This window comes from Lepus europaeus, chromosome 22 (assembly GCF_033115175.1).
Source record: "Lepus europaeus isolate LE1 chromosome 22, mLepTim1.pri, whole genome shotgun sequence".
NCBI lineage: Eukaryota > Metazoa > Chordata > Mammalia > Lagomorpha > Leporidae > Lepus > Lepus europaeus.
The window spans coordinates 34,084,492-34,112,306 of record NC_084848.1 but is presented as its reverse complement, the minus strand read 5'-3'; the positions used below and the strand labels follow the sequence as shown (position 1 = coordinate 34,112,306).

Genomic DNA, 27,815 nt, shown 5'->3' with positions numbered 1-27,815 from the left:
GTGGGGTGCTGGACGAGGGCAATGCCCGGATGTGGAGGCGCGCGCACCGCGGAACTCCCTCTCACTTCCGGTTCGCTCCCTCCGACTCCTCCTCCGCCCAACTCTCTGGCGACTGCGCAGATCGCAGCACGCGCCGGGGTTGGGGGGAGCGAGGAAGGAGAGAAGAGGACACTCTGTCTCTGCTTCCGCTTTATGTCGTTGGTCACAGCGCCATCTCATGGTTGGTGAAAACTTCGAGCGAGGATTCCTACTCCAGGGGCAAGGAATTAGGGTCCCACATCGTCCCCGGGCCTTGAAAGCTACTTAGCAAAAATTAAAGATCCTGAGAAAACGTGCTTTTCAGGATCTCCTAGGAATCATAGTACTCGGAGGACCCACGCTCTATGGTCAGTGGTGAAGAGCGCCGCTAGTCTGTCGGCGCCTGCGAAGGACGAGGCGGTTCCGCATGCGCGGTGGAGTTGAGCGAAGCGCACGCTGAGGTTCGGCGGCTGGTGCGGCTGGATCAAGTCCGATCTCTGCGATTGGAAGGCGCGACGCAGGACCCCGGTGTGGGATTCACACGCATACTTCAGGTCGCTAACCGCGTGGCTCGGTTTCTCCAAGATCTCGCTTTGGGTTGTGTCCGCTGACATGGGTGGTCGAGAGAGGGTAGGCCCCGGGCCGAAGCCCCCACCCTTTCCCGTGCCTGCGCGGGAAGTGTGGACACCGCGGCCGCCACCCTCGGGCTGTGTCCCGGGCCGAGTGGCTTGTACAGCCTCTGCAGTATGCCCAAAGTGGGGCTCCCCCGAGGTGGGGCGCTGGCCGCCCTGCCCCCGCCCCCGGGACGCCCAGCTCTGCTTCTCTGCTTTTTCCGGCTCCCAGGGTTGCATCTTTTTTTTTTTTTTTTTTTTTTTTAATCAGACCAATCTCTTCTCTCAGGATAGGTGTTGAGAACATCTGGGCCCATAAAGGACTTTATTAATCTGGTTTTTGAGAACGTAGCCTTATTGCCTTTTCGCTCTAGTTGTGCATTTCTGTAGGGTGAGTCACAACTCGAACTGAAACTAAATCTTGGGACCCGGGAGTCTCTTGCTGTTACTGTCGGTTTGCAGTATCTTGCTAACGATGGATCTTTGTAGTATTCTGGTCGTACAGTTAAGCGTAACGAAGAGCTCAAGGTAGGGAAAGACTTTAAGCTTAAATGCGAATTCACCCTAAATCCTTGTATCCCTGAAACTTAGCCTGCCTTATAAAGTTTTTGTTCAGCAAGGAACACTCCTTGGAGAAGTAATACAGCGGAGACGTCTCGATTTATTTTTTTTCTTCCCTCTATTGAGTTGTTAGTTAAGGGGAAAAAAAAAACTTGTAACTGGATCTCTCGTGGGTTACTTAAATAGAGATCCCTACCTCGGTTTATTTCCCGTCAACTCACAGTTACCGATCCTCAGACTGTGCAGTTGAGTGGGACTTCCTGTATCAGCGGCAAGTCTAGAACTCGCAGTCAGAGGGCACGGCTGCTGAGTAGGAGCTGACAGAATCGTCACACAGCACATCCTACCCTGGAGAGAAATGTCGACTTCCTGTAGCCCTTACGGTGCCTGGCTGTGCGCTCCTCTAAGGAGGCAGCTCTGGGCCAGGCATCTAGCATGGGGTTTAACATGCTGCCTGGGATTCCCGCATGCTGGAGTGCGTGGATTCGAGCACTGGCCCTGTCTCATTCCAGCTTCTGCTCGTAGGCACCCTGGGGGGGCAGCAAGTGATAGGTCAAGTACTTGGGTCACTGCTGCCCTTGTGGGAGACCCTTGGGGCATTTAGAGGGTAAACCAGTGGATGGGAGATCTCTGTCTACCTGTTAAATAAGTAAGTAAACACTTTAAAAAAAAGTTATATCGCAAACATACAATGTGAGGTGTTTGGAGTTAAGATATTTTGAAAGATGGATTTTTTTCGCATCAGAACACCTAACAGTGTTGTCCTCTGTCACACTGACACTCTGAGAAGCCCTGAATGTAAGTTCAGAAGACTTAACATTTAGCTCCTGCTCTAGTCTGTATTAAGCATTTGTCCTTGAGGAAGACGTTTAATATTTCTATTCTTGCTTCTTTGATAATTGATTGCTTCCCTGTGCTGCTTTCTTAGTACTCTGTATTGTAATTATTTGCTTACTAGTTTGTTTCCTACTCCATATTTACACCTTAGGTACTGGGGGAAAAATTGGTTAATGAAGTAAATTACAAAATGGAAACAATACTTTGCTTTTTTTTTTTTTTTTAAGAGAGGAAAAGAAAGCATCCACTAATTTCACTCTCTAAATTTCCAAAATGACTTGGAGTAGGCCCAGGCAATCCAGGTCTCCCATATAGATGATAGGAACCCAATAACGAGCCATCCCACTGCTTCCCAAGGCCTGTACCAGCAGGGGACTGGACTCGGCAGTGACAGCCAAGTATTGAACCCAAGCATTCCGGTATGGGACACAAGCATGTTAATCAGCATCTTTAAGGTTAGGCTCAATACCTGTCCCCTCCTTTGCCTTTTAATACCTTATGTTTGTGTAACACGTTACACTTTGTAAAATGTTGTTGCGTACATTTTATTGCATTGGATAGACCCATCACATCTGTGAAGTATATGGCACAAAGGAGAAACCAGAGTTGAAAAGGGACACCTTCCCAGACAACCACACCTCAGAGGCAGGTGCGCAGGACTGGAACCCAAATTTAGGGCTGCTCCCAGATTTCACCATGACGCTTGATACTTGTTTGACTCAACATTGTTTTTGGAGACCAAATAAAATAAGGCAAGATGCTCTGAAAATGATAAAAGGATCAGATAAATTACCTCGTGATTTCTCTTCAGCTAAAAAAAAAAAAGGTTTAAAAAAAAAAACTTATAAGAAAATTATCCTTTTATTTTCAATTTTTTTCTTTTTTATTTGACAGGCAGAGTTAGACAGAGAGAAAGGTCTTCCTTTTGTTGGTTCACCTCCCAAGTGGCTGCCACGGCCTGAGCTACACTGATCAGGAGCCGGGTGCTTCCTCCTGGTCTCCCATGCAGGTGCAGGCACCCAAGCACTTGGGCCATCCTCCACTGCCTTCCCGGGTCACAGCAGAGAGCTGGACTGGAAGAGGAGCAGCCGGGGCTAGAACCCAGCCCCCAAGAAAATTATCCTTTTCATAAAAGCAGTACTTTCAAGATCTGTCAGACAATGTGCAGGTGCTTTGTGATATGTGTTCTTGTGCTTCCTGAACGCTGCGTTGGCGGTGTTCCGTTATTCACCCTGTATGTTGCAGAAACACCCCTGCCCCTTAAAGTAACATGCCTGTCTCCCTCCAGGATTTTTTTTACACTGTGTGTATGTTCTTTAATCATCAGATTAAGCCTTACAGGGCTAAGGTTTGGGTCAGTGGCTGAGAAGCCCACTTCCCATGTCAGAGAGCCTGGGCTCGAGTCCTGCCTCCACTTCCAGCCCAGCTTCCTGCTAATGTGTATCCTGGGGGCCGGCGCCATGGCTCACTTGGTTAATTCTCTGCCTGCACCACCAGCATCCCATACGGGCGCCGGTTCTAGTCCCGGCTGCTCCTCTTCCAGTCCAGCTCTCTGCTGTGGCCCAGAAAGGCAGTGGAGAATGGCCCAAGAGTTTGGGCCCTGCACCCACATGGGAGACCAGGAGAAGCACCTGGCTCCTGGCTTGGGATCAGCATAGTTCCAGCCATAGAGGCCATTTGGGGGGTGAACCAACGGAAGGAAGATCTCTCTGTCTCTCTCACTGTGTATAACTCTGCCTGTCAAATAAATAAAAAATTAATATGTATCCTGGGAGGCTGCAGGTGATGGCTTGTTAGGTCCCTGCCATTCATATGGGAGATGCCTTCAACCTGGACTTTGCAAATGGCTGCTGTGTGCATTTGAGGAGTGAACCAGTGGATGGATAATCTCTCTGCATTTCAAATATATAAAAATAAATTTTAAAAATTTAAGCCTTGCTTCCCCAAAAGTATCATCCTCACTATTTAGAGAAACTTGGTTAAGTGACTGTAACTCCTGTTAAATTTCATAAAACTATACTACATATTTCTGTGCTTTATTTTGATACCCACTTTGAAGCTTTTTTTTAGCTCTCAGGTGTGAGTACTTCACATTTAGGTATTTGACAACAGTTGTCCACCACTGCCTCCTCCCAAAAGGCCTGTTTAATGAAACAGCCAGCTCAGCTGTTTGTTAGTGGGTAATTCTGGCCATTGACCAACTCCTTCCCTTTGTTTGCTAAATCCCTATTCTGTCAAGCTACACCAAAAATACCTCTCCATTGTTTAGTATGCTGCTTTTTATTGTTAAATAGATTGTTACTAGTAATTTCCACTAGTTTGAAACATGTTCCAGTACTGAATATATTAGCAGTGCTTTTGGCTTATATAAGATGTTTCTAATTATAATATCTCTACAATATTAAGAGAAAAATACAGCCAGATTGATAGGAACACACTCTGGATCCAAACTTCTTGAGTTCAAAACCTGACTCTTTGTTTTAAATATTTATTTTAAATGCAGAGTTGCAGAGAGAGAGAGAGAGAGAGAGAGAAGGAGAGTCAGATCTTCCATCTGCTGGTTTACTCGCCAGTTGTGCAAAACGACCAGAGCTGGTCTGGTCTGGTCTGAAGCCAGGAGCTAGAAGCTTCTTTTGGGTCTCCCATGCAGGTGCAAGGGCCCAGGTATGTAGACCATCTGCATTAGCAGGGAGCTGGATTGGAAATGGAGAGCAGGGATGCCAGTGCCACAGCGCCTGCCCCCAAATCCTGACTCTTTACTGCTTCTTATCTATATGAAAGAGACTGCTTAACCTGTGCTTCAGTCTCTTTATAAGGTAGGGGGAGGGTGACACCCCAAGGAGATAGGCAGGAGCCAAATCGTATGGACCCTGTAGATGATGAAGTGATGTGTATATACCTGTCTCTTCCCAGTAGGTGGTGCTTGTAGGTATCAGGTAGCACTGTAGCAGAAACTCTTGTTCAATGAGCTGGATACCTCTAAGGTCAAGTACTACCAGCCTTCATTACCCAACTAAGGGATAAAAAACCACTTTGTTAGGTGAATTTTCTTTTTCCTTTTTTTTTTGACAAGCAGAGTGAACAGTGAGACAGAGAGAAAGGTCTTCCTTTACTGTTGGTTCACCCTCCAATGTCCGCTGCGGCCGGCGCACCACGCTGATCCGGAGCCAGGAGCCAGGTGCTTCTCCTGGTGTCCCATGGGGTGCAGGGCCCAAGGACCTGGGCCATCCTGCACTGCACTCCCTGGCCACAGCAAAGAGCTGGACAGGAAGAGGGGCAACCGGGACAGAATCTGGCGCCCCAACCGGGACTAGAATCCGGTGTGCCGGCGCCACAAGGCAGAAGATTAGCCGATTGAGCCGTGGCGCTGGCCTGTTAAGTGAATTTTCACAAATTCTTTTTGGGCCTTTGGGTTCTGTTACTGCCTGTCTTCTGAGCTCTCTCAACAGTACAAAGGTTAACAGGAAAACATGAAAATCATCAGCCAGAGCCCAATGTTGTGGTGCAGTGGGTTAAGCTGCTGCTGTTTGCAACGTCAGCATCCAGTATCGGAGTACTGTTTCTAGTTCTGGCTGCTTCATTTCCAATCCACCTGCCTGCTAATGTGCTTGGGAAAGCAGCAAATGATGGCTCAAGACCTGGATGAAGTTTCTGGCTCCTGACTTTGGCCTAGCCTGACCCAGCCCTGGGCCGTTAGGGCCATTTGGGGAGTGAACCAGTAGACGGAAGATCTCTGTCTCTGTCGCTCTGCCTTTCAGGTAAATAAATCTTTTAGAAAAAGAAAATCAGCAGCCATTGTTGGTCTGGGAGATTCCTTTTTTTTTTTTTTTTTTTTTTTGACAGGCAGAGTGGACAGTGAGAGAGAGAGACAAAGGTCTTCCTTTTTGCCATTGGTTCACCCTCCAATGGCCGCTGCGGCCGGCACATCTCGCTGATCCGAAGCCAGGAGCCAGGTGCTTATCCTGGTGTCCCATGCGGGTGCAGGGCCCAAGTACTTGGGCCATCCTCCACTGTACTCCCGGGCCACAGCAGAGAGCTGGCCTGGAAGAGGGGCATCCGGGACAGAATCTGGTGCCCCGACCGGGACTAGAACCCGGTGTGCTGGCGCCGCAAGGCGGATGATTAGCCTAGTGAATCGCGGCACCGGCCATTGAGAGCTTCCTTTTTAAAATGCACTTCTGCTTCAGGCTTGAGGGTCATGAAAAGTTTGGTGCTAAAAATATCTGTAGTGCCTAGAGGTTAAGAGCAATTTGAGGCCGGCGCCGTGGCTTAACAGGCTAATCCTCCGCCTTGCGGCGCCGGCACACCAGGTTCTAGTCCTGGTTGGGGTGCCGGATTCTATCCTGGTTGCCCCTCTTCCAGGCCAGCTCTCTGCTATGGCCCAGGAAGGCAGTGGAGGATGGCCCAAGTCCTTGGGCCCTGCACCCGCGTGGGAGACCAGGAGAAGCACCTGGCTCCTGGCTTCGGATCAGCGAGATGTGCCGGCCGCAGCGGCCACTGGAGGGTGAACCAATGGCAAAAAGGAAGACCTTTCTCTCTGTCTCTCTCTCACACTATCCACTCTGCCTGCCAAAAAGGAAAAAAAAAGAGAGAGAGAGAAAAAAAAAGAGCAACTTGAAGGTAATGAAGATGTATGAAACCATTGTCAAGATTAGGTATACCTGTTCAACAAAAGAAAAAATGGGAATGGTAATATGAGAAGAGCATATATATTCATTAAACAATGTTTCATGATTAATAAAATGTTAGCTTTTGTTTCCTTGACTTGTGATATCATAACTTTGGCTATAATAAATGATAAGGTATATCATTTTTAGATTAATTTAGACTTAGAAAAATTAGAAGATTTTTTCTTTTATACAGTGGGCAGCATAAATAGTCTTAGCTAACTTGGAAAAAGAGTAACTTTGGGGATGGCACCAGCATTCTGTATGGGCGTTGGTTCAAGTCCTGGCTGTTGCATTTCCAATCCTGCTCTCTGCTAATAGCCTGGGAAAGCAGCCAAAGATAGTCCAAGTCCTTGGGCCCCTACACCCAAGGACTTTTGGAGGAACCCAAAAGAAGCTCTTAGCTTGGGATCAGCCCAGCTCTGGCTGTTGCAGCCATTTGGGGAGCGAACCAGCAGATGGAAGACCTCTCTCTCCATCTTTTCCTCTCTCTATAACAAAAGAATAGCTTGAGTTTTGCTGATAGGTTTATGAGAGTAGTGATGCTTCCCATCATTTAGTACTCCTTAAAGTGGTGGTATTAAAACAGTATTTTACTCTTGAGGTATTCCTTTAATGCTTCAGTCTCAGAGTACTTTAATAGATAGTCATTACATTTTATGATTCATCTGAAACTGGTGCCAGAGAATTGCCCAAGCCTTTCAGAAATGTGGAGCAAAACAAATTAAAGTGTACTTCTTGAACGTCTATTTTTTCTGGTGCCATTTGAGAAATTTAAGAGATGAGAAAGGGGCCAGCAGTGTTGCTCAGTGGGCTAAGCTACCGTCTGCAGTGCTGGCATCCCCTATGGGTGCCGGTTCAAGTCCTGGCTGCTCCACTTCCCATTCAGCTCCTTGCTAATGTGCCTGAGAAAGCAGTGGAAGATGGCCCAAGTCCTTGGGTCTCTGCACAGGTGTGGGAGACCTAGATGAAGCTCCTGGCTTCAGCCTGATGCAACTTTGGCCATTGTGGCAATTTGGAGAATGAACCAGCAGATGGAAGATGTCTCTGTTTCTCCTCTCACTTTAATTCTGCCTTTCAAATAAATTAAACCTTTAAGAGAGAGAGAGGTAAGAAGACTTATTTTCAGTTGCAAGATGTGGAAAATTCACAGGCATTTCTTTATTTTGATCTGAACTAAAGCATTGATTTTATTCTTTGTTTAAATTGCAGAATGCCAGGTCTAAGTTGTAGATTTTATCAACACAAATTTCCTGAGGTGGAAGATGTAGTGATGGTGAATGTAAGATCCATTGCTGAAATGGGGGCTTATGTCAGCTTGTTGGAATACAACAACATTGAAGGCATGATTCTTCTCAGTGAATTATCCAGGAGGCGCATTCGTTCCATAAACAAACTCATCCGAATCGGCAGGAATGAATGTGTGGTTGTCATTAGAGTGGACAAAGAAAAAGGTACGTGAAGAAAAAAATCTAAAATATAAATTTCAGACTTCTGTTTGCAAGTTGCGAAAGATAATTCTTTCTGTACTTCAACTCTTCAGCGTGCAGAGTTGTTAGAGAAGGATGCCGAGGAGCCATCCAAATAAGACCTCACCTCTTTACGTTGGTAGTGGTTTAGTTAGTGCAGCCCAAGATTCATTTCTCTGGGCCAGATAGCTTGAGTTGTATTCCTAGGTTTTATAAGGATCTTGGTGATGCACTCACACTGACCAAACTTAGGAAAGTTGTTAAGTAAACCAGAGTAGCCGTTCATCCATCTGCACTGCTAGGTTTAAATGTATTGGTTGTCTTTTGCTTATTGAACGCTAAATTAATAATAACTAGTAATTAGATTATTGGGTGAGCAAGAAAACTGGGCAAAGGTAAAGGGTTTTAGGAACATTTCATAAGCTTTCACAAAGCAGTTTGTGTGTACACACACCTTAAATCCAGTATTGCATTTCTGTCCCCTAGACAGTATGGAGTATACAGTGGGTATTCAGTTTTTACTCAAGCAATGCCTTTTATGTGGACCCCATGTAAATCATCACCTTTGTGAGCACTTTATTTTCCAAACACAGTATACAGTACCATTAAGTGGGCTTTGGTTTCAACCATCTCACTATAATTTATTTGGTGTTAGTTTCAGGTAAGTAATTACCATCATGCTTGAAAGACGACACATCAGTGACCTTGACAGAACTTGTCTTTCTGAATCTCCCCAGCCTTCCAGCTTACTGATACTTTCTCATTTCTGCAAGTTATCATTGTACATACTGACATTTTAATTTTTTCCTGAGTATAATTATAGATATTACACTTAGAGGATATCTTTTGTTCTCTAGAAAGTAGCACACTGTTGGTAATAAATATTTCAATATGACTTGCTTGTAGCTTGACAAAATTATTAAACTATTTGAATACTGAGACTGTTCCTTAAACTTGGATAAACCTTCACATCACTGCCCTAATAGGACCTAGGATAGTGTCTTGTTGTGTGTTTATTTTTCTGCTGTATAAAAAACATATACAAAAGAAGGAATCAAATATATTTTCAGGTATATTCAGAAAAAAGAATGGAAAGGTATACTCATATAAGTATAATGGCTACATGTAAAAATATTCCCATGGTAGCATTTGAAGAGTATTAAAAACAAGAGACAGGCTGGCGCCGCAGCTCAATAGGCTAATCCTCTGCCTGCGGCGCCGGCACACTGGTTTCTAGTCCCAGTCGCTCCTCTTCCTGTCCAGCTCTCTGCTGTGGCCCGGGAGTACAGTGGAGGATGGCCCAAGTACTTGGGCCCTGCACCCCATGGGACACCAGGAGAAGCACCTGGCTCCTGGCTTCAGATCAGCGCGGTGCACCTGCCGCAGCAGCCATTGGAGGGTGAACCACCGGTAAAGGAAGACCTTTCTCTGTCTCACTGTCCACTCTGCCTGTCAAAAAAAAAAAAAAAAGAAAAGAAAAGAAACAGCCAAAATGAGGACTGGCTAAATAAATCATGGCATAGCCACACAGTGCAGTTTTATACAGAACAGAATCTGAATCATGTGATATGTTTAATACCAGGGACTCAGGTCCTGTTGGATAGAAACAGCTGTAAACCCTGGGCAAATTTTAAAATGCCTACCTAAAAACAATGAGAACAAGCAAAAGCAGGCTCTGAAGTCTTGCAGGCTTGAGAACCAGAGACAAGAGCTCTTGACAACTACAGCAGGTGGAAAGTGATGATAATGACAGGTTGTAGAAGAAAGACACACAAAACGAGAGTCCCAAAGTCCAAATATAAGTTGTGCCCAAATCTGTGGCTGGTCTTTGAACTACTGATACATAGGTTAGACTCCAAGCAGCCCAACAGGATAAAAAGGCTAACAAATTTCAGTTGTTTCCCCACTTGGGAGACAGAGTTCTGAGTTCAGATAGTTAACTGGCCTCCTAAAATAAAACATCCGATGTTAAGGAAAGCATAAATGAATCCAGAGTTCTGTCATATATTCGTGGTGTCCTGGATACAGTCCAGAATTGCTAAACATACAAAGCAGGGAAATACGAACTACACAGAAAAGAAGGCAGGCAGTAAAGACTATCCCAGAGGTGATCCAGACATTAGAATTAACAGACAAGGCTTTGGGGCTGGCACTGTGATGCAACAAGTTAAAACCTCCGCCTGCAACATCAGCATCGCATATAGCTCTGTGGTGAATGAATGCCAAATAGATAGGAATCTCACAAAGTAGAACCTTGTTTAAAGCAGGCTTAATAGATTTGACAACTAAATGTGAAGGCCAGGATGAGGATGATAAATAGAACTATGTAACTCTTATATTCTACATGGAGAGATACAATTTTGATTCTGAAAAAGAAACTTTAGGGTATATTTTGTATTTCCTAGAATAATGACTGATAACTAGAGGAGTAAGCAAAAGCCAAGGTTAAATTTAATTGAAGTTGTAAAAAAAAAAATTCAGTTAAACTAAAGTCAGGAAAGGGGAAGCAAAACCAGAATGAACAAATAGAAAATAAATATTTAAAATATAAATCTGAATCCAGTTATATCAATAATTAAATATAATTCAAGGCCGGCGCCGCGGCTCAATAGGCTAATCCTCCGCCTAGCGGCGCCAGCATCCCAGGTTCTAGTCCCGATCGGGGCGCCAGATTCTGTCCCGGTTGCCCCTCTTCCAGGCCAGCTCTCTGCTATGGCCCGGGAGTGCAGTGGAGGATGGCCCACGTGCTTGGGCCCTGCACCCACATGGGAGACCAGGATAAGCACCTGGCTCCTGGCTTCGGATCAGCATGGTGCGCCGGCCGCAGTGGCCATTGGAAGGTGAACCAACGGTAAAGGAAGACCTTTGTCTCTCTGTCTCTCTCTCTCACTGTCCACTCTGCCTGTCAAAAAAAAAAAAATATATATATATATATGTAATCCAAAGAACAAGTCAGAGATTGTTAGATTAAAAAGCAGGACCCAGGTGGCAGGCATAGCAGTAAAGACACTGCCGGGATGCCCTTTATCAGATGCCTAGGTTCACTTCCTGTCTCCACTTACTGTTCCATATTCCTGCTGATAGAGCGCATGCTGGGAGGCAGCCAGTGAGAGCTCAAGTAATTGGGCCTCTGCCACCCACATAAGAGTCTGGCAACCTAGTGCAGACTTTTCCTTTGGGGAGATTTTCTCTTTCTCCTTCTCCCCACCTTTGAAATAAAGTAGTAAAATGATTTTTAAGTTTTTTTAAAAGACCGAGAGTCCACAGTGTTGTCTATGAGAAGTATACTTACTTAAAATAAATGGGTAGAGGGGCCTGCACTGAGGCGCAGTGGGTTAAAGCCCTGGCCTGAAGCGCCAGCATCCCATATGGTTGCCAGTTCTAGTCCCAGCTGCTCCTCTTCCAGGCCAGCTCTCTGCTGTGGCCTGGGAGGGCGGTGGAGGATGGCCCAAGTGCTTGGGCCCTGCACCCACATAGGAGACCAGGAGGAAGCCCGTGGCTACTGGCTTCAGATCGTTGCAGCTCCAGCCATTGCAGCCATCTGGGGAGTGAACCATTGGATAAAAGACCTCTTTCTCTGTAACTCTGTCTTTCAAATGAATAAAATAAATCTTTTAAAAAAATAAGAGAAGAAATGGATAAAAAAAATACATTCTTCACAAACAAAGTAGAGGCCAGCTAAACAATTAGACTGGGATTGTTACTACAGAAGCTGCAGGCATTAAAAAGGGCTAAGCAAATATTACCAACTTTATGCCAATAATTTCAGCAAATGAAATGGGCAAATTCCTTGAAAAATTCAACTCACTATAACATACAGCATTAAAGGAAAAATTTAAATAGTGCTGTCTCTTCTAGAGAAACAAAATAAGTTTTCCATCATGAAAACAGCAGGCGCAGATGGCCTCACCAACGAATTATCTCAAATATTTAAGGCAAAAATACTAAGAATCTTGTATGAGATATCTCAAAAAATTCATGGGAAAATGGAATCAAAAGATGAGTTGATTTTGGTACAAAAAGAAATTGAAATCCACATGTACAGGGATTTCAGAAACTTTGTGAAGGGGCTGGCATTGTGGCACAGTAGGTTAAGCTACTGCCTGCGTCAGCAGCATCCCGTTTGAATGCCAATAGCAGTCCCAGTCATTCCACTTCTAATCCCACTGCCTGCTAATATCTGTGAGAAAGCAGTGGAAGCGGGCGAGTAGGGCCTCTGCATGCTCCTAGAGGGCCCAGATGGAGCTACATACAGGCTCCTGGCTTGGGCCTGGCCCAGCCCTGGCTGATGAGACCATTTGGGAAATGAACAGGGGGTAGACATTGTGTGTGTGTCTGCCTCCCTCTCTTTGTAACTGCCTTACAAATAAACAAATGATCTTTTTAAAAGTTTTTGGGAAATAAGAATGAAAAAAATTTGTGGGTTTCAAAAATATTTTGCACCACAAATTTTCTTTCAATTCCGTCTTTCCACAAACTTTAGGACGTACCCTTGTATGAAATTTTTAAAAGGTGAGGAGGTAGGGACGCTTCCCTGATAATTTCATGAGTCCATCATCATAAGCCTAGTAAGAAAATGACCCGGGCAGACACTTGGCGCAGCAGTTACATTGGTGCTTAGAACACCGGCATCCCATATCGGGGTCCATTCCCACTTTTGATCCAGCTTCCAGCTGTGTACATCCTGAGAGACAGAGGATGGTCCAGTGGTAGTATCCCTGCCACCCACTTGGGAGACCCAGGTTGAGTTCCAGACTCCTTGCATTCCAGGTGCCTGGCCTAGCTCCAGCTGTTGCAGACATTGAGAAGTAAACCAGAAGGTACACAGTATCTCCCCACTCCCCTTTTCAAATATTAAAATAATGATTCTTACCATTTAAAATTAAAAAACTGAGACATTATTTCTAAAACGAGAAAATTACCAAACCTATGATGAGCATCAGTGCCAAGATGTATGATAAAACATGAGCTTATAAAATCCAGCAATATGTAAAAAAAAGATGATAAAGCAGGACCAAGTGAAGTGTATGGAATGCCGATTTTAACATTCAAGATTTATTTATTTTGAAGGAATAGAGGGAGGCACGGGGAGCTTGTATCCACTGGTTCACTCTCCAGATTGCTGCCTCTGCCAGCACTGGGACAGGCCAAAGCCAGGAACCTCATCCCAGTCTCCCATGTGGGTGACAGGGGCCAACCTCTTGGACCATCTTCTGCTGTTGTTCCCAGGCCATCAGGGAGCTGGATCAGAAGTGGAGCAGCCGGGACATACTGGATGCCTGCATCACAGGCGGTGGCTTTACCTACTACACCACAATGCCTGCCCTGAAGAATTGTCTTTCTGACAACTGGAGGTCCATAAGCAACAAAAGAACCTTGGGTCATCTCCCATTTTATAGAGTTAACTTAAAATGGATCATAGACCTAAATTTAAAAATCTAAGACTATAACATTTTTAGAAGAAAATGAGTGTGAACTTGGGTTAGACAAAGATTTCCTAGATACAACACCAGAAAAGTGTTGAACCATAAATGGAACAATTAATAAATTGGACTTCATCAAATTTAAAAATACTATTTTAAGAAACAAATTAATTTTTAAAAAAAACAGAAAATTTAAAAAATTTTATATATATATATGAATATATATATAAAACCTAAACTATCCTTTAAAAAATGAGCAAGAAGTGAGTAGGGGCCAATGTTGTGACATAGCAGGCTAAAATCACCACCTGCAGTGCCAGCATCCCATATTGGAGCACCAGTTTGAGTCCCAACTATCACACTTCTGATCTAGCTCTCTGCTCGTGTGCCTGGGAGGACGGCTAAAGATGGCCCAGACCCCTGCCACCCACACGGGAGACCCAGGTGGAGTTCTGGTTTTGGCCTGGCCTAGTCCTAGCAGATGGAAGATCTCTCATTCTCTGTCCCTTCCATGCTGTCATCTACCTTTCAAATTTAGCAAAATATTCAAAAAAGGTTCAAACAGACACTTAAGCAAAGAAGATAAATGGGTACCAAGTGTACACATGAAAAGATGGTACACATCATTAGTCAACAGAATGCAAGTTAATATCACAATGGGATGCTACTGCGTACCTGTTAGACTGACTTAAAACAGCTGATAGATGTGGAGCCGTTGGCGTTGTTCCTCATTGCTTATGGTAATGCAAGATGGAATCTCCACTTGAGGAAAGAATTTGGCAGTTAGAATTAAACATACCTACTCTACAACCCAGAGATCCCACTTTGGGCATTTAACTCAAGTGAAATTGAAGGAATCTATACATGTTTGTTTGTGGTGGCTTGGAAGTCGATGGATCTCAATTGTGTAGGCTGTGTGACTTTTTCAAGTCACAGAACTATTTAAGTGAATTTTGTTATATGTAAATCATATACCAGATATCATGGTGGTATTTTTTAGATTGACTTATTTTTATTTGACAGGCAGAGCGAGAGGGAGAGACAAAGATCCTCCATCTACTGGTCCACTCCCCAAATGACCATGAAGGCCGGCGCTGGGCCAGGCTGAAACCAGGAGCCCAGAGCCTTTCCAGGCCTCCCCATGTGGGTGCAGATACCCAAACACTTGGGCCACCTTCTGCTACTTTCTCAGACTTTCCCACTGCGATGGATAGGAAGTGGAGAGGCTGGGGCTCAAACTGGCACCCTTATGGGATGCTGGCATCATAGGCGGCGGCATTACCTGCTACACCACAAAACCAACCCCCAAATACCATATTCTTGTCCTCTCATACAGCATTTTGTTAGAGTGATTTTAGGTGGGGAATTGCCACTTGTTATATGGACACCTGAACAGAATTTTATTTTCAAAATTTCTCATAGGATATATTGATTTGTCCAAAAGAAGAGTTTCTCCGGAGGAGGCAATCAAATGTGAAGACAAATTCACAAAATCTAAAACTGTAAGTTCATTTTGGGATCATATTAGTTCACTATGTGTGTTTAATAAATAATGAGTTGCATTGTTCCTGACAGAAAAATGAAAAACAAAAACTGATATAGGGTGTGTGTGTGTGTGTGTATGCGTGTGGTTTTGTTTGTTTTGCTTTGTTTTTGTAAACTGTGCTATTTTCCGTCATATATTACCTGGAAATACAATTGAAAATTTTAAATTCTAAAACAGTTCAGCTCTACAGTGTTTTTTATTTCAAGAGACTACAACCCTAAAGTATTGCTTACTAAGATTTAGTATTCTCGAATGAGTTCTGGAAGGTAGTGTTTTGAAGCCATTTCAGGTCCAATTAACTGATTTCAGCTGGCTTAGTTCATTTCTCATTGGAATGTCATAACACCGTTCTTGATTTTCAGCTCTGGTGTGGGATAAGAGGAAGGAACTACCAGCTGTTGTATGTGAAGAATGAGCAAGTTTTCAAGATGTCTGAATCCATGAAAAGGCAGCCGCCTCTTAATAGGATTTTTTTTCTTCCTAGTTTGTTAGGATTATTTCTTTTCCTTTTCTTACTATTTTTGCTGTAATTTTCTGCTTACCCACAATAAGTGCTAGTAAATCAAAATCAGCCCTTTTACTCATATTTCTTCTAACATATTTCTCTGTTCTTAGGTCCTATTTAAATTATCCTTTGCTCCTTGGATCCTCAGTTCTTGACAATACTGTTTCCATTGTTTTTTTTTTTATCTTTGCCCTTTTCTCATGTCTTTTGTCCTCTTCTTCCATGCATGTTCTGTCCTCAAGATAAAATGCTAAGAAAATAATATTTGAATGAAGGAAAGATTTTTAAATCGTTCTTAATCCCAGTTAGAGTAAAGGTCTGAAAGCCAGCAGAGCGTTACCCAGATCTTTCTCTTTGTTTTACAGATGTATTTGTTATTATTACTGCAGTGTGGTTTGCACATTTGGAAACACTATCTGTAAAATCTCTTTCTGATAGGTCCTTACCACTCAAAATGTAGTCTCTGAACCAATAGCATTGACATCACCTGACTGCTTATTAAAACTGTAGAATCCTGGGTGCCATCCAATTTGAGAAGCACTGCTCTAGGAAAACTGCGTGTTTTTTTTGTCTGCTTAGGATGCTGTAAAAATGACTGTTAACAGATCTTATCCGGATAAGATGGTGAAATGAAACAGTCACTGTTAGTACCTTTCCTTGTTAATTTAATCTGAAAACCTCCTTTTTAAATAAAATAAATAAAACTTTCTCTTCTATAAACCCTGTATTATTTTTAGGAGGTTAGAAAAGGAGTTTGGCTATTGGGTAAGATTGAAGGATAATTGTTAATAATACATGTTTATTTAAATTGTCTACTGCTAGTATTTTTATACAAACATTTGACCTATACAGAGATCCCTGCAGTAAGATGAAGAGGTGCTAGTATCTCCATTTTCGAATGAGGAAACAAATTCTGATATGTTAATTTGTCCCAATGTCAAGACTTGGTCCAGGTCTTAGGACACTAAATTATGTATTACTTCTACTAAGTTATGACAGTGTGAATATCTCTCTGTGGAGAAAGAACAGAGCTCTTTTATTGTTAACGAATTACTATAGTCAAATTATGCCATCTACCAATGTAAAAATACCTAGTTCTTTAGATTTCCCATCTTGGAATTGTTGAGCTCTTCATTTTGTTTCTAGGTATATAGCATTCTTCGTCATGTTGCTGAGGTGTTAGAATACACCAAGGATGAGCAACTGGAAAGCCTGTTCCAGAGAACTGCGTGGGTCTTTGATGATAAGTACAAGAGACCTGGATACGGTGCCTACGATGCATTTAAACATGCAGTATCGTAAGAACACCTTTCTTTATGTCATTTTCTTAGTATTTGAAAGAAAGAGTTCCCATCTACTGGGCCTTCTTCCTTTGGCCTTCAGTCCACACTGCCAGCTTGTGTTTACATGGCCCCTCGCCTTGGGTCTTATCACCAGTGTGCTTTGCATCTGAAGCCTTTACCTCACACATTCTATTATTTCATCACAGCCTTCTTTCCTTCCATCTCCCACAGAGTTAGATTTCTTCTTAATTTGGCTCTGGTTCCAAACCTTTTTTCTGCCTGGGTTAGTTTGTTTTTGTTTTTGCTTTGTGCTCTTCCCTGGCTTATCCAGCAGAGGCACACTGTGACCTATCGTTTCAACCGCTTCCTTACAAATATCATGAACTTTTGTCCTGTTTTTCCTTCTGTTACATCTGGTCTTGGGCACTGCTGGGAAAGATTAGTCTTGCAGGTTGATGCTGTCGCATATTCATGGTCTTAGCTGGGCCTTCGTAGCTGCTACACATTCTCTGTGTTGCTGCTCCGTTCTTTCTCCCGTTTTTATAGTGTCTGTTTTAGAGCTTCATGCTCTTGTACTTCTCACTTTATAAGGAAAATAGAACCCATTGCACCAGTACTCCTCCACTTCTTTCACTGAACAGACTTAGCCCTGTTCCACCTCTCATTTCTTCCTGAGTTCCTGTCACACTGAAATTCATATCCTTCCTGCTGTTAGGCTGATCTTACCTAGCGTGCCCAACTGCTGCTGAGGGATCTCTTGCGTCCATTAACTCCCTCTCTTGGTTCTTAGCCTTTACCTTTATTGCTTTTGCACCAAGAACATAAAAACATTCCCAAGTGGAGAGAGCATTTGGCTTAGCGGTCAAAACACTACTTGGACATCCACATCCCTTCATCAGAGTGCCTAAGTTTGAGTCCCAGCTCTGCTCCTGATTCTGCCTTCCTGCTGATGCACACCCTGGGAGGCAAAAGTTACAGAACAAGTGGTTGGACTCCTGCCACTCTCAGGAAACATAGTTTGAGTTTCCAGCTCCTGGCCTCAGCCCAGCTCCAGCCATTGTGGGCATTTGAGGAGTCGAAGCAGTGGATGGAGCCCCTTTCTCTTCTCTCTTTCTCTCTCAAATTAAAAAGCAAAATATTACATTAGTTTCCTCAGCTCATACCAGAAAAACAAACTTCTCAGTCTTCCCCCTGCATTGCTTTGTAGCAAGCACCTACCTTCTCTCCTTTTAACAGCCAGACTTCTTCAGTTCTCTGCACTTGCTGTCTTGGCACCTTCACCTTCTTAGGTGTTCACGTTCCATGAGCAGCCTTAGCCCGCACTGAATTCATGTCCAACCTTGTGCTGCCAAGATATGGTCCCTGTGGTGCTCAGAATAGCCAGGTGGGACCTGGGAACTAGAAGCACCAACAAGCCAACCCTCCAAGGTGCCAGATCTCTTCTTGTCTACTACCCTTGTGTAACACTCTTTTAATCACACTGTGGGAAAGGTGGGAGTAATGATAATAGTTAACATTGGAGATTAAGTAATTTGTTCAGGTCATACTACTAACAAATTGTGGAGCCAGTGTTTTAAGCCCATTCTGACTCTATCCACAGCCTACTACTTAACATTAAGCACTGCTTAATGTGTCTGTCCTGCACTCCTCGGTCAGTGCATTTCTTAGCTTCACTTGCGGTCATCTGGCCCCAGTTTACATTGCAAGCTTCTGTCTCCTGCTCCCCCTTGGTTGCCAGTATGCTGTGGCTTATGTTATTCCCTTTGTTGTTCTCTTGCTTTACCACTCTATCACAACTGTCCAAGTTTATTTAACAAATGCTAACTCTTTGCTGCATGCTCTTCAATACTTTTCTTTCAGTTAAATTTTTTAAGGCAGAGAGACCTTCTGTCTAGTGGCTCGCTCCCCAGATGCTTTCAGCTGAGAAAGGGCTGGGCTTAAGCCAGAAATTTGGAACTCAGTCTGGGTCTCCCACGAGAGTGGTAGTGACCTAAGTACTGGAACCACTGCCTGCTGCCCCTAGGGTACACATTAGCAGGCAGCTGGATTGGGAGTGGAGAAGCCTAGACTCAAACAAGGTACTCCCCAGTAGGAGACTTGGGCATCCCAAGTAGCATCTAACCCACTGTGCCAGTTGCCTGCCCCGTTAAAAGAAACTTAGAGGCTGGGCGTTTGGTGCAGCAGTTAAGATGGCACCTGAGATGCCTGTATTTCATCTCTTGAGTGCTTGGGTTTGAGTCCCAGCTCTACTGCCAGTTCCAGCTTTCTGCTAACGCACACTCTAGGAGGAAGCAGGTGATGGCTTGTATAGTTTGGCCCCTCCCACCCACATAGGACACCTAGGCTGTTTCTTCTGCCTGGTTATATCCCAGTCAGTGCAGGCATTTGGAGAATGATCAGTGGATGGGAGCACCCTGTCTCTGCCTTTCAAATTAAAAGAAGAAAAAGAAAAATTGCACTTTGCATCTCAGTAAACTACCAAAAAGAAAATCACCTTCATGGTCTGTTTATAAGGTAAACATGAAACATAAACTTCATGTTTAAACTTGTGTCCTATCCCTAAGATAGTTCATTATGTGTGTGTGTATGTATATATATGTGTGTGTGGATATGCATATATACATACACACACACACATACTATTCCAGACTCCAAAAAAATCTGAAATTCAAAATGCCTCTGGTCCCAAGCATTTCAGATAAGAGATCCACATCCCAGTTTGGAAAGCCTGGGTTAAGGGCCAGCTCCACTTCCAATTCCACCTTCCTTCTACTGTGCATCCTGAGTGCCAGTCGGTTCACTTGGATTCCTGCATCACCCAAGGAGGGAGACCTGGGTTGAGTTCCTTGCCCTCGACTTCAATTCAGGGGGTGAACCAGTGTTGGAGAGAGAGCTTTCTCTCTCTCTCTCTCTCTCTCTCTCTCTCTCTCTGCCTTTCAAATACATGAATAGATTTTTAAATAAGCAGATTTGAGGGCAAATGTGGTGCAGCAGGTTGCCTTAGATTAAGTCCTGGCTTCGCTTCCCATCCAGCTTCTGCTAATGTACCTGGGAGGCATCAGATGTGGCTCAAGTACTTGGGTGCCTGTCACCCACACGAGAGACCTGGATGGAATTCTAGGCTCCTGGCTTTAGCCTGGCCCAGCCCTGGCTGTTGTATGCACTGGGGAGTGAACCAGCAGGTGGAAGATTGATATCTCCCGCTCTGTGTCACTCTGTCTTTCAAGTAAGAGAGTTATGGCCAGAGGTAGGGAGAGACAGAGAGATAGCTCTTCAGTCCACTGGTTCACTCCCCAAATGGCCACAACAGCTAGAGCTGGGCCTTTCCGAAGCCAAGAGTCAAGTGCCATCCTTTGTTTTCCCAGGCCATAGCAGAGAGCTGAATCTGACGAGGAGCTGTTGAAATAGGAACCAGCACCCATATGGGATGCTGGCCTTGCAGATGGAGGCTTAGTCTACTGCACCACAGTGCCAGCCCTTGTATTTTCACTTATAATGCTGTTATGGAGCAGAATTTCTCCAAATTGCTATCAATATAGCAACTTTATATTAATTTCTGTGTAGTTTTTCATTGTGAGAATTGTTTTATCTCTCTTCCCCTTTAAGAGATATTTAGGCATTTTTCCCTTACATCCTGTTTTTCAAACAATGCTGTGTTGAATATTCTGTTCATGTCTCCATGTGTATGTGTTTGAGAGTTTCTAAAATAAATACTTAGGAGTGGAATCCAGGTCGTTGGGTTGATTGTATTGTCTTTAAGCTGACATGATTTTGCCAAAGTATACTTCAAAATTCTGCAATTTATATTCTCTAGCACTTGGATAGGTAGTCCATTTCCCCCATTCTTGCCAACATTTTATGTATGAATGTATAGGGTTTTGTGCTTCGGGTTTTGTTGTTTTCATTTTACTATCTTACATACAGCAGGCATTTTGTGATTTTGTACACCCCTAATTATTTTGTACACTCCTAATAACTTTTCATATTTATTGAAATATTATTCATATTAGTTATATTTCTTCTGTGGAGCATCTCGTTTGCCCATTTTCTGTTCATTTGCCTTCCTTTATCTTGTTGCTTTGTGGACACATCTGTTGGCTTATCTTATTACTTTGGAAAGTTTCCTTCACCTAAATTTTGTTGCCGTTCATTCTTTACCAGACCCCGTGGTCTCTAGCCCTGATGCCTGCTCGTGCCATTCCTTTCTTACAGTGATCCTGCCTGTGCTTGTGAAAGCACCACTCTTTAGTCATTCACTTGGTCAACAGACATTTAGTGACTGAGACTCTGGCCCTGTCGGTGGCACGTGGGAGGAGAGCCAGATAAAGTTCTGCACAAAACCCTTCCTAACTGCACTAACTAGAAGTAACACTTTCCTCTCCTGGTTGGTTTCTATAAGTTTTTCCTTGTTTTTATTCTTTTGAAGCTAGATTACAAAGTCTTTGAAGCGAAGGCTGCTAATTTTACAGAAAACCTAATTGTAGTGGGATGTCAGATGTGTTAGGAGACATTAGGTTTCTTGTTTTAGTCAGATCTCTGTAATTTTTTTCTACTGGTAATTGATTGTATTCTGTTTGTCAACCCCTGCTAAGTGCTTTCCTTGCCTTATCTTATTTAGTATTCACCACGGTCTTGTGAAATTTCCAATTTTCATCTCGATTTTACCATTTGAAAAGGCCCAGTGACACAGTTATTAAAATCCAATACTAATATTTCTGACCCCAAAGCCCATGCATTTCGGTGTGTGCATTATTTCATGGTATAGTATGTTTTGTTTTACACTTACTGGTACTATAACCTTGACCCTTTGTTTTATTTTGTCTTTTAAATTAGAGACCCATCTATTTTGGATAGTTTAGATTTGAATGAAGATGAACGGGAAGTACTCATTAATAATATTAATAGGCGTTTGACCCCACAGGCTGTGAAAATTCGAGCAGGTAAATGATTTTTTAAATACTTGTATGTACCAGAAAAACTGTTAAATATTTGCTTTTCCAAAGATTGGGTCATGTCATACACAGAATTTTTTCAAACTACCTTTTTTCATCCAGAATATCATGGATACCCTCGCATGAGAAGGAACATAGGGATCTTTGGCATTCTTTTTCATGGCTGGGAGAGCCAGCTGGATGAGCTTTAACTAACCAGTCTCCTTTTGATGAATGTTTAAGTTGTGTTAGTTCTTTTTTCCACAATGACGATCAAAAGAAATGCACTGTGGGTGGGTGGGGGGGGGCGGGCAGCACTGTGGCGCAGTGAGTTAATCCTCCACCTGTGGTGCCGGCATCCCATATGGGCGCCGGTTCTAGTCCTAGCCGGTCCTCTTCCAATCCAGTTCTCTGCTATGGCCTGGGAAAGCAGTAGAAGACGGCCTAAGTCCTTGAGCCTCTGCACCCATATGCGAGACCGGGAAGAAGCATCTGGCTCCTGGCTTTGGATCCGTACAACTCCGACCGTTGTGGCCATTTGGGGAGTGAACCAACGGAAGGGAGACCTTTCTCTCTCTTTCTCCCTCTCACTGTCTGTGACTCTACCTCTCAAATAAATAAATAAAATCTTAAAAAAAAAAAAAAAAAGAAAGAAATGCACTGGGAGTCGGCGCTATGGTGTAGCGGGTAAAGCCACTGCCTGCAGTGCTGGCATCCCATATGGGCGCCAGTTCAAGTCCTGGCTGGTCCTCTTCCAGTCCAGTTCTCTGCTATGGCCTGAGAAAGCAGTGGAAGATGGCCTAAGTGTTTGGGTCCCTGCACCCATGTGGGAGACCTGGGAGCAGCGCCTGGCTCCTGGCTTTGGATTGGCACAGCTCTGGCCATTGAGGCCATCTGAGGAGTGAACCAGTGGATGGAAGACCCCTCTCTCTCTCTCTCTCTCTATCTCTCTTTCTCTCTCTCTCTCTCTCTCTTTCTGTAACTCTGCCTTTCAGATAAATAAATCTTTTTTTTTAATAATTACACATTTATACAAGAGTTTTCAAGACCAATTCCCAAAAGGAGAATCACCAAGTCCGAGGAACTGCAGTTTGTAGACACACTGCAGTGATTATTTCTCTCGGCCTTCACACCCTCCTGATCTCTGTTTATAAACAAGAAACTAATTTCAGAGAGATCAGAATCGATACTTCAACCCAGTGGCAACCAGAATTTAAAGTGTTTATTAAATATCTTTATCATTTGTAATTTTGTTATTAGGTGGCTTGATGTGGATTAAATGATACTATTTTACTGTATATTTAGATATTTTTCATTGTAAAAATTAATAACTGGGATTGATTGCTAATTAAAAGGTGATAAAACCTTTATAATTATTTGAATGCTAGTGTATCTACCTTATCTCTTGATATCTTTTAAATCTTTAAGTATTCCTTCTGGGTTTTTTGTGTTAGCTTTTGAATGTTTGTAATTTTAGATATTGAAGTGGCGTGTTATGGTTATGAAGGCATTGATGCTGTGAAAGAAGCCCTGAGAGCAGGTTTGAATTGTTCTACGGAAACCATGCCCATCAAAGTGAGTCCTCAGTTTTCTGTCTCCCTGATGAAATGCTGAAACCAAATGAGATCCTTATTTGGATTTTTTTTCTGTGATCGTGTTTCATAACAAAAGTGATTTGTCCTTGAAATTGAACCGTGATTCTTGGTGCTATTTCTAGGGAATGTGTAGGCTTTTTGTGATTACTGCTGTCACAGTAGATGGGGAATCCTCTTGCTAACTTCAGTAGAGATGTAATGCCCAAATGCTCTTAGTACCTTGAAAAGGCTAGCCTTACCTCTCAGCTACACACAAACAACCTCTGTGAAGTTTGTTCTGACTCTAGCAATAAGCTGGATAGCTGTTATTCACAGTCTTTTAGAATTCCTTCTGTGGGTTTAGCTTAGAGCCAAAGTGTCCATTATGCTGGAAATGACTAGTTTAACCACCAGTGCGAGTCAGCAGCTATAACTAATTCTTCATAGTCTGTATTGCAATGGACTGTTTATGCTACTGGACTAGGTTACTTTATTAATCATTACTACATCGACAAATGGTCCCAAATTGCACATCTACAGGATTGGGAGTTTTGAGGTGATTTGTTAATGCCACAAATTAATAACACAATTTTTAGACATTCTAGTTGTTATGTTTTGTAGGTAAACTCATAATTGAATTTTATTTCTCTTTTAGATTAATCTAATAGCTCCTCCTCGATACGTGATGACTACAACAACCCTAGAGAGAACAGAAGGTCTCTCTGTCCTCAATCAAGCTATGGCTGTTATCAAAGAGAAGATCGAGGAAAAGAGGGGAGTGTTTAATGTTCAAATGGAGGTGAGCTCAAGACCTTCATTTTTACTTTGTTCCTAAAGTCTTTATAGAATTTAAGCCATGGCAAATAATGTGCTCTCTGAAATACCTAATCACTGCCCTTTAAAACATCAAATACAAGAGTACTTCAAAAAGTTCATGGAAAATGGAATGTTAAGTATGAGTTTAGGGGCTTGCAAATAGTGCTGCAGCAAGTTAAGCCACTGCTTATGATGCCAGCATCCCAAAGGGGTGAGGAACCTTTCTTCTGTGAATGTCCATCTGGGTGTTTATAATTTCATTCGTGGGCTATACAGAATCACCAAGTTAAAAATTAACCTGCTCTAGATTTATTGACTCTTGAGTCACACCTGCAGTTGCTTTGGCAGGGCCAGGCCAGCTGATTTCCGGGGCTTTATACAATGCACATGGACCAGATATTCCCCATTCCTGCCACATTGCAATGCCCATTCAAGTTGCAGCAGCTGGCTTCCAATCCAGCTCCCTACTAATGTGCCTGGGAAGACACTGAAGATGGCAGAAGTGCTTGGGCCCCTGCCATCCATGTGGGAGATCAAAATGGAGTTCCTGGCTCCTGGCATTGGCCTAGTCCAGACCTAGCTATTCCAGCCATTTCAGGAGTGAGCCAATGGATGGAAAATCATTGATTTCTACCCACACCTCCCCTCCCCCCAAAATCATACTGCCTTTCAAATACTTTTTTTTTTTTTTTTTTTTTTTTTTTAATTTGGAAGGGTTAGAGGGAGAGACACAGAGAGAGGGATCTTCCATCCACTGGGTCACTCCCCAAATGTCTGCAATGGCCAGGGCTGGGGCAGGCTCAAGCCAGGAGCTTCATCTGGGTCTCCCAGGTGGGAAGCAGGGGACCAAATACTTGGGCCATCTTCTGCTACTTTTAAAACAGGCCATCACATCAGAGAGTTGGATCGGAAGTGGAACAGCCAGGAACCATATGGGATGTCAGTATTGTAGGTGGCATGGCTTTTACCCACTGTGCTACAAATGCTGACCCCCATAAATAAAGTTTTTTTATTTAAAAAAAAAAAAGCCTGAGATTAGGGGCAGGCATTTAGCTTAGCAGTTAAGGTGCCACATCCCACTTTGGGACACGTGAGTTTGATACCAGGCTTCTACTCCTGGCTCCAACTTCCTGCCAGTGCAGACCTGGGGATGCAGCACTGTTGGCTCAAGTAGTTGGGTTCCTGCCACCTGCTTAGGAGACCAGGACCATGTTCCTGGTTTCTGTCTTTGGCCCTGCCCAGCCCCAGCCACTGAGGGAGTGAACCAGCAACTGGGAGTGCTTGTGTAGCTGTCTCCCTCTCTCTCTCTTTCTCTCTCTCTCCTGCTTCTTTCAGATAAATAAATTTAAAAAAATAAATAAATAAGTAGGGGGCCGGCATTGTGGCATGGCCATTAAAAGCCACCACCTGCAATGCCAGCATTCCATATGAATGCTGGTTCAAGTCCTGGCTGCTTCACTTCCAATCCAGCACCTTGATGAAGGCCTGGGAAAAATAGCAGAAGACGGCCCAAGTACTTGGGCTCCTGCCACCCCCATGTAAGACCAGGATGAAGCTCCTGGCTTCAATCTGGCCCAACCGTGGCCAGTGCAGCCAAATGGGGAGGGAACCAGCAGGTGGAAGGTCTCTCTTTCCCTCTCTCTCTCTCTCTTTTTTTTTTTAAAGATTTATTTATTTATTTGAAACAGAGGTCTTCCATCCGATGGTTCACTCCCCAATTGGCCACAATGGCCAGAGCTGCTCCAATCCAAAGCCAGGATTCAGGTTCTTCTTCCAGGCCTCCCACACGGATATAGGGGCCCAAGGACTTGGGTCATCTTCCACTGCTTTCCCAAGCACACTAGCAGAGAGCTGGATCAGAAAAGGAGCAGCCGGTACCCATATAGAATGCTAGCACTGCAGGTGACAGCTGTACTCACTATGCCACAATGCCAGTCCCCTATACTTTTTTTTTTTTTTTTTTAATTATTTGAAAGATACATACAGATCATACTACTGTCCTCTGGTTCACTTCCCAAATGCCCACAATGGTCAACACCAAAGTCAAGAGCTGGAAGTGCAATCCAGGTCCCATGTGAGTGGCGGGAACTTAAGTCCCTGGAGCCAGCAGTCAAATCCAGACACCCTGGGGCTGGCACTGTGGCATAGCGGGTTAAACCACCATTTGCAGTGTCTGCATCCCATATGGGCACTGGTTCGAGACGCGGCTGCTCCACTTCTGATCTAGCTCCCTGGTAATGTGCCTGGGAAAGCAATAGAAGATGGCCCAAGTCCTTGGGCCCCTGCACCCGTGTAGGAGACCCAGAAGAAGCTCCAGGCTCCTGGCTTTGGATTGGTGCAGCTCCGGCCATTGAGGATGGAAGACCTCTCTCTGCCTCTCCTTCTCTCTCTGTAACTCTGACTTGCAAATAAATAAGTAAACCTTAAAAAAAAAAAAAAAAAAAACTCATTCCATAAAATCCATGAACTTCTTGAAGTACCTCCATACATTTAGGATTACAATCTGCTGAGCAAAAATTAATTGATGACTTGGGGCCCCTTTAGGCATTTTCAGTAGATAAATAAAAACTGTCAGTTCTAGAATATCAAATTTTGCAATGGTTATTAAGGCCTGTTGCCACCAATGGTGTTAAGGCTTTCTCCCCACAGGGAGAAATGTTTTGCTGTCAGAATTGAAATGTGGTATGCTTAAAGTTTGATCTCAAGATTAGAAGCAAGAGTAGTCTCCTGTCTTTCCCTCCTCTCTTCAAGAATGAAGCCTAATTTCTCTGTGTCTCTACATACATGTGTGTGCATGCACACACGTGTGTAATGAAACCTTTAGAAGAGTATTTTGAGCCCAGAGGATGCATTTTTTTACTGGACATCTGATGTGTCTGCCTCTCAAATAGCCATGCACCAACTTTGTTTTGAGTGAATAAAGTTGTTAGAGAATTGTTTACAAGTTAAAATTAAAACACTAGGCAGTAGTAGCACTGAAATTGAATTTGTACACCAGTTAACTACTTCACTTTGAACTTACACCTCTTTCACAGCCCAAAGTGGTCACAGATACAGATGAGACTGAACTTGCAAGGCAGCTGGAGAGGCTCGAGAGAGAAAATGCCGAAGTGGATGGAGATGATGATGCAGAAGAAATGGAAGCCAAAGCTGAAGATTAACTCTGTGGGAAATAGTCCAGCCCTTCCTGGCTGCAAACCCTAGACTTGAAAGTTTTCCAGTATTGAAAACTTCAAAGCTGAATTTTTTTATTTCCGAGTATTTAAATTTTCCAACAGACCAGAACATATGAAATGCCCTCCTATTTGTCTGCTGTTTTCACACAGTACCTCCAACAGATTGAGCGTTTTTTAAGGGAGCGGCCTAATTTCACTAGAGACAAACCTTTAAGCTGAGAACAGTCCTAAAATTGGGCTTGTGATTTCCATTTCTGATGTCTCCAAATCGGCACCCCTTTGTAATTCAGTGCCTCCATGTGATTTTCCGGGGACACCGAGAGTAAATGATAATAATCCCAACCTTTCTATATAAAATGTATTCAAGCAAACATGAAATAAATTTCTGGGATATTTAA

General features: G+C 43.5%; 1 protein-coding gene across 1 annotated transcript; it reads left to right on the top strand.

Annotated features, from left to right (window-relative positions):
- The first annotated feature begins 434 nt into the window (after positions 1–434).
- On the top strand, positions 435–27,815 carry EIF2S1 (eukaryotic translation initiation factor 2 subunit alpha). The gene is made up of 8 exons (XM_062181813.1): positions 435–572; positions 7,907–8,148; positions 15,009–15,088; positions 16,784–16,935; positions 21,754–21,860; positions 23,329–23,426; positions 24,081–24,224; positions 27,277–27,815. Exons 2-8 carry the CDS (start codon positions 7,908–7,910, stop codon positions 27,400–27,402), a joined length of 948 nt encoding a protein of 315 aa, XP_062037797.1. The 5' UTR covers positions 435–572; position 7,907; the 3' UTR covers positions 27,403–27,815.

Bases quoted from the DNA above. Each gene is read 5' to 3' on its own strand.
- EIF2S1 (XM_062181813.1), top strand. From the start codon at position 7,908: ATGCCAGGTCTAAGTTGTAGATTTTATCAACACAAATTTCCTGAGGTG. The intron at 15,089-16,783 runs GTAAGTTCATTT...TTTTGTTTCTAG, and splicing joins AATTCACAAAATCTAAAACT to GTATATAGCATTCTTCGTCA. The intron at 24,225-27,276 runs GTGAGCTCAAGA...CCTCTTTCACAG, and splicing joins TGTTTAATGTTCAAATGGAG to CCCAAAGTGGTCACAGATAC.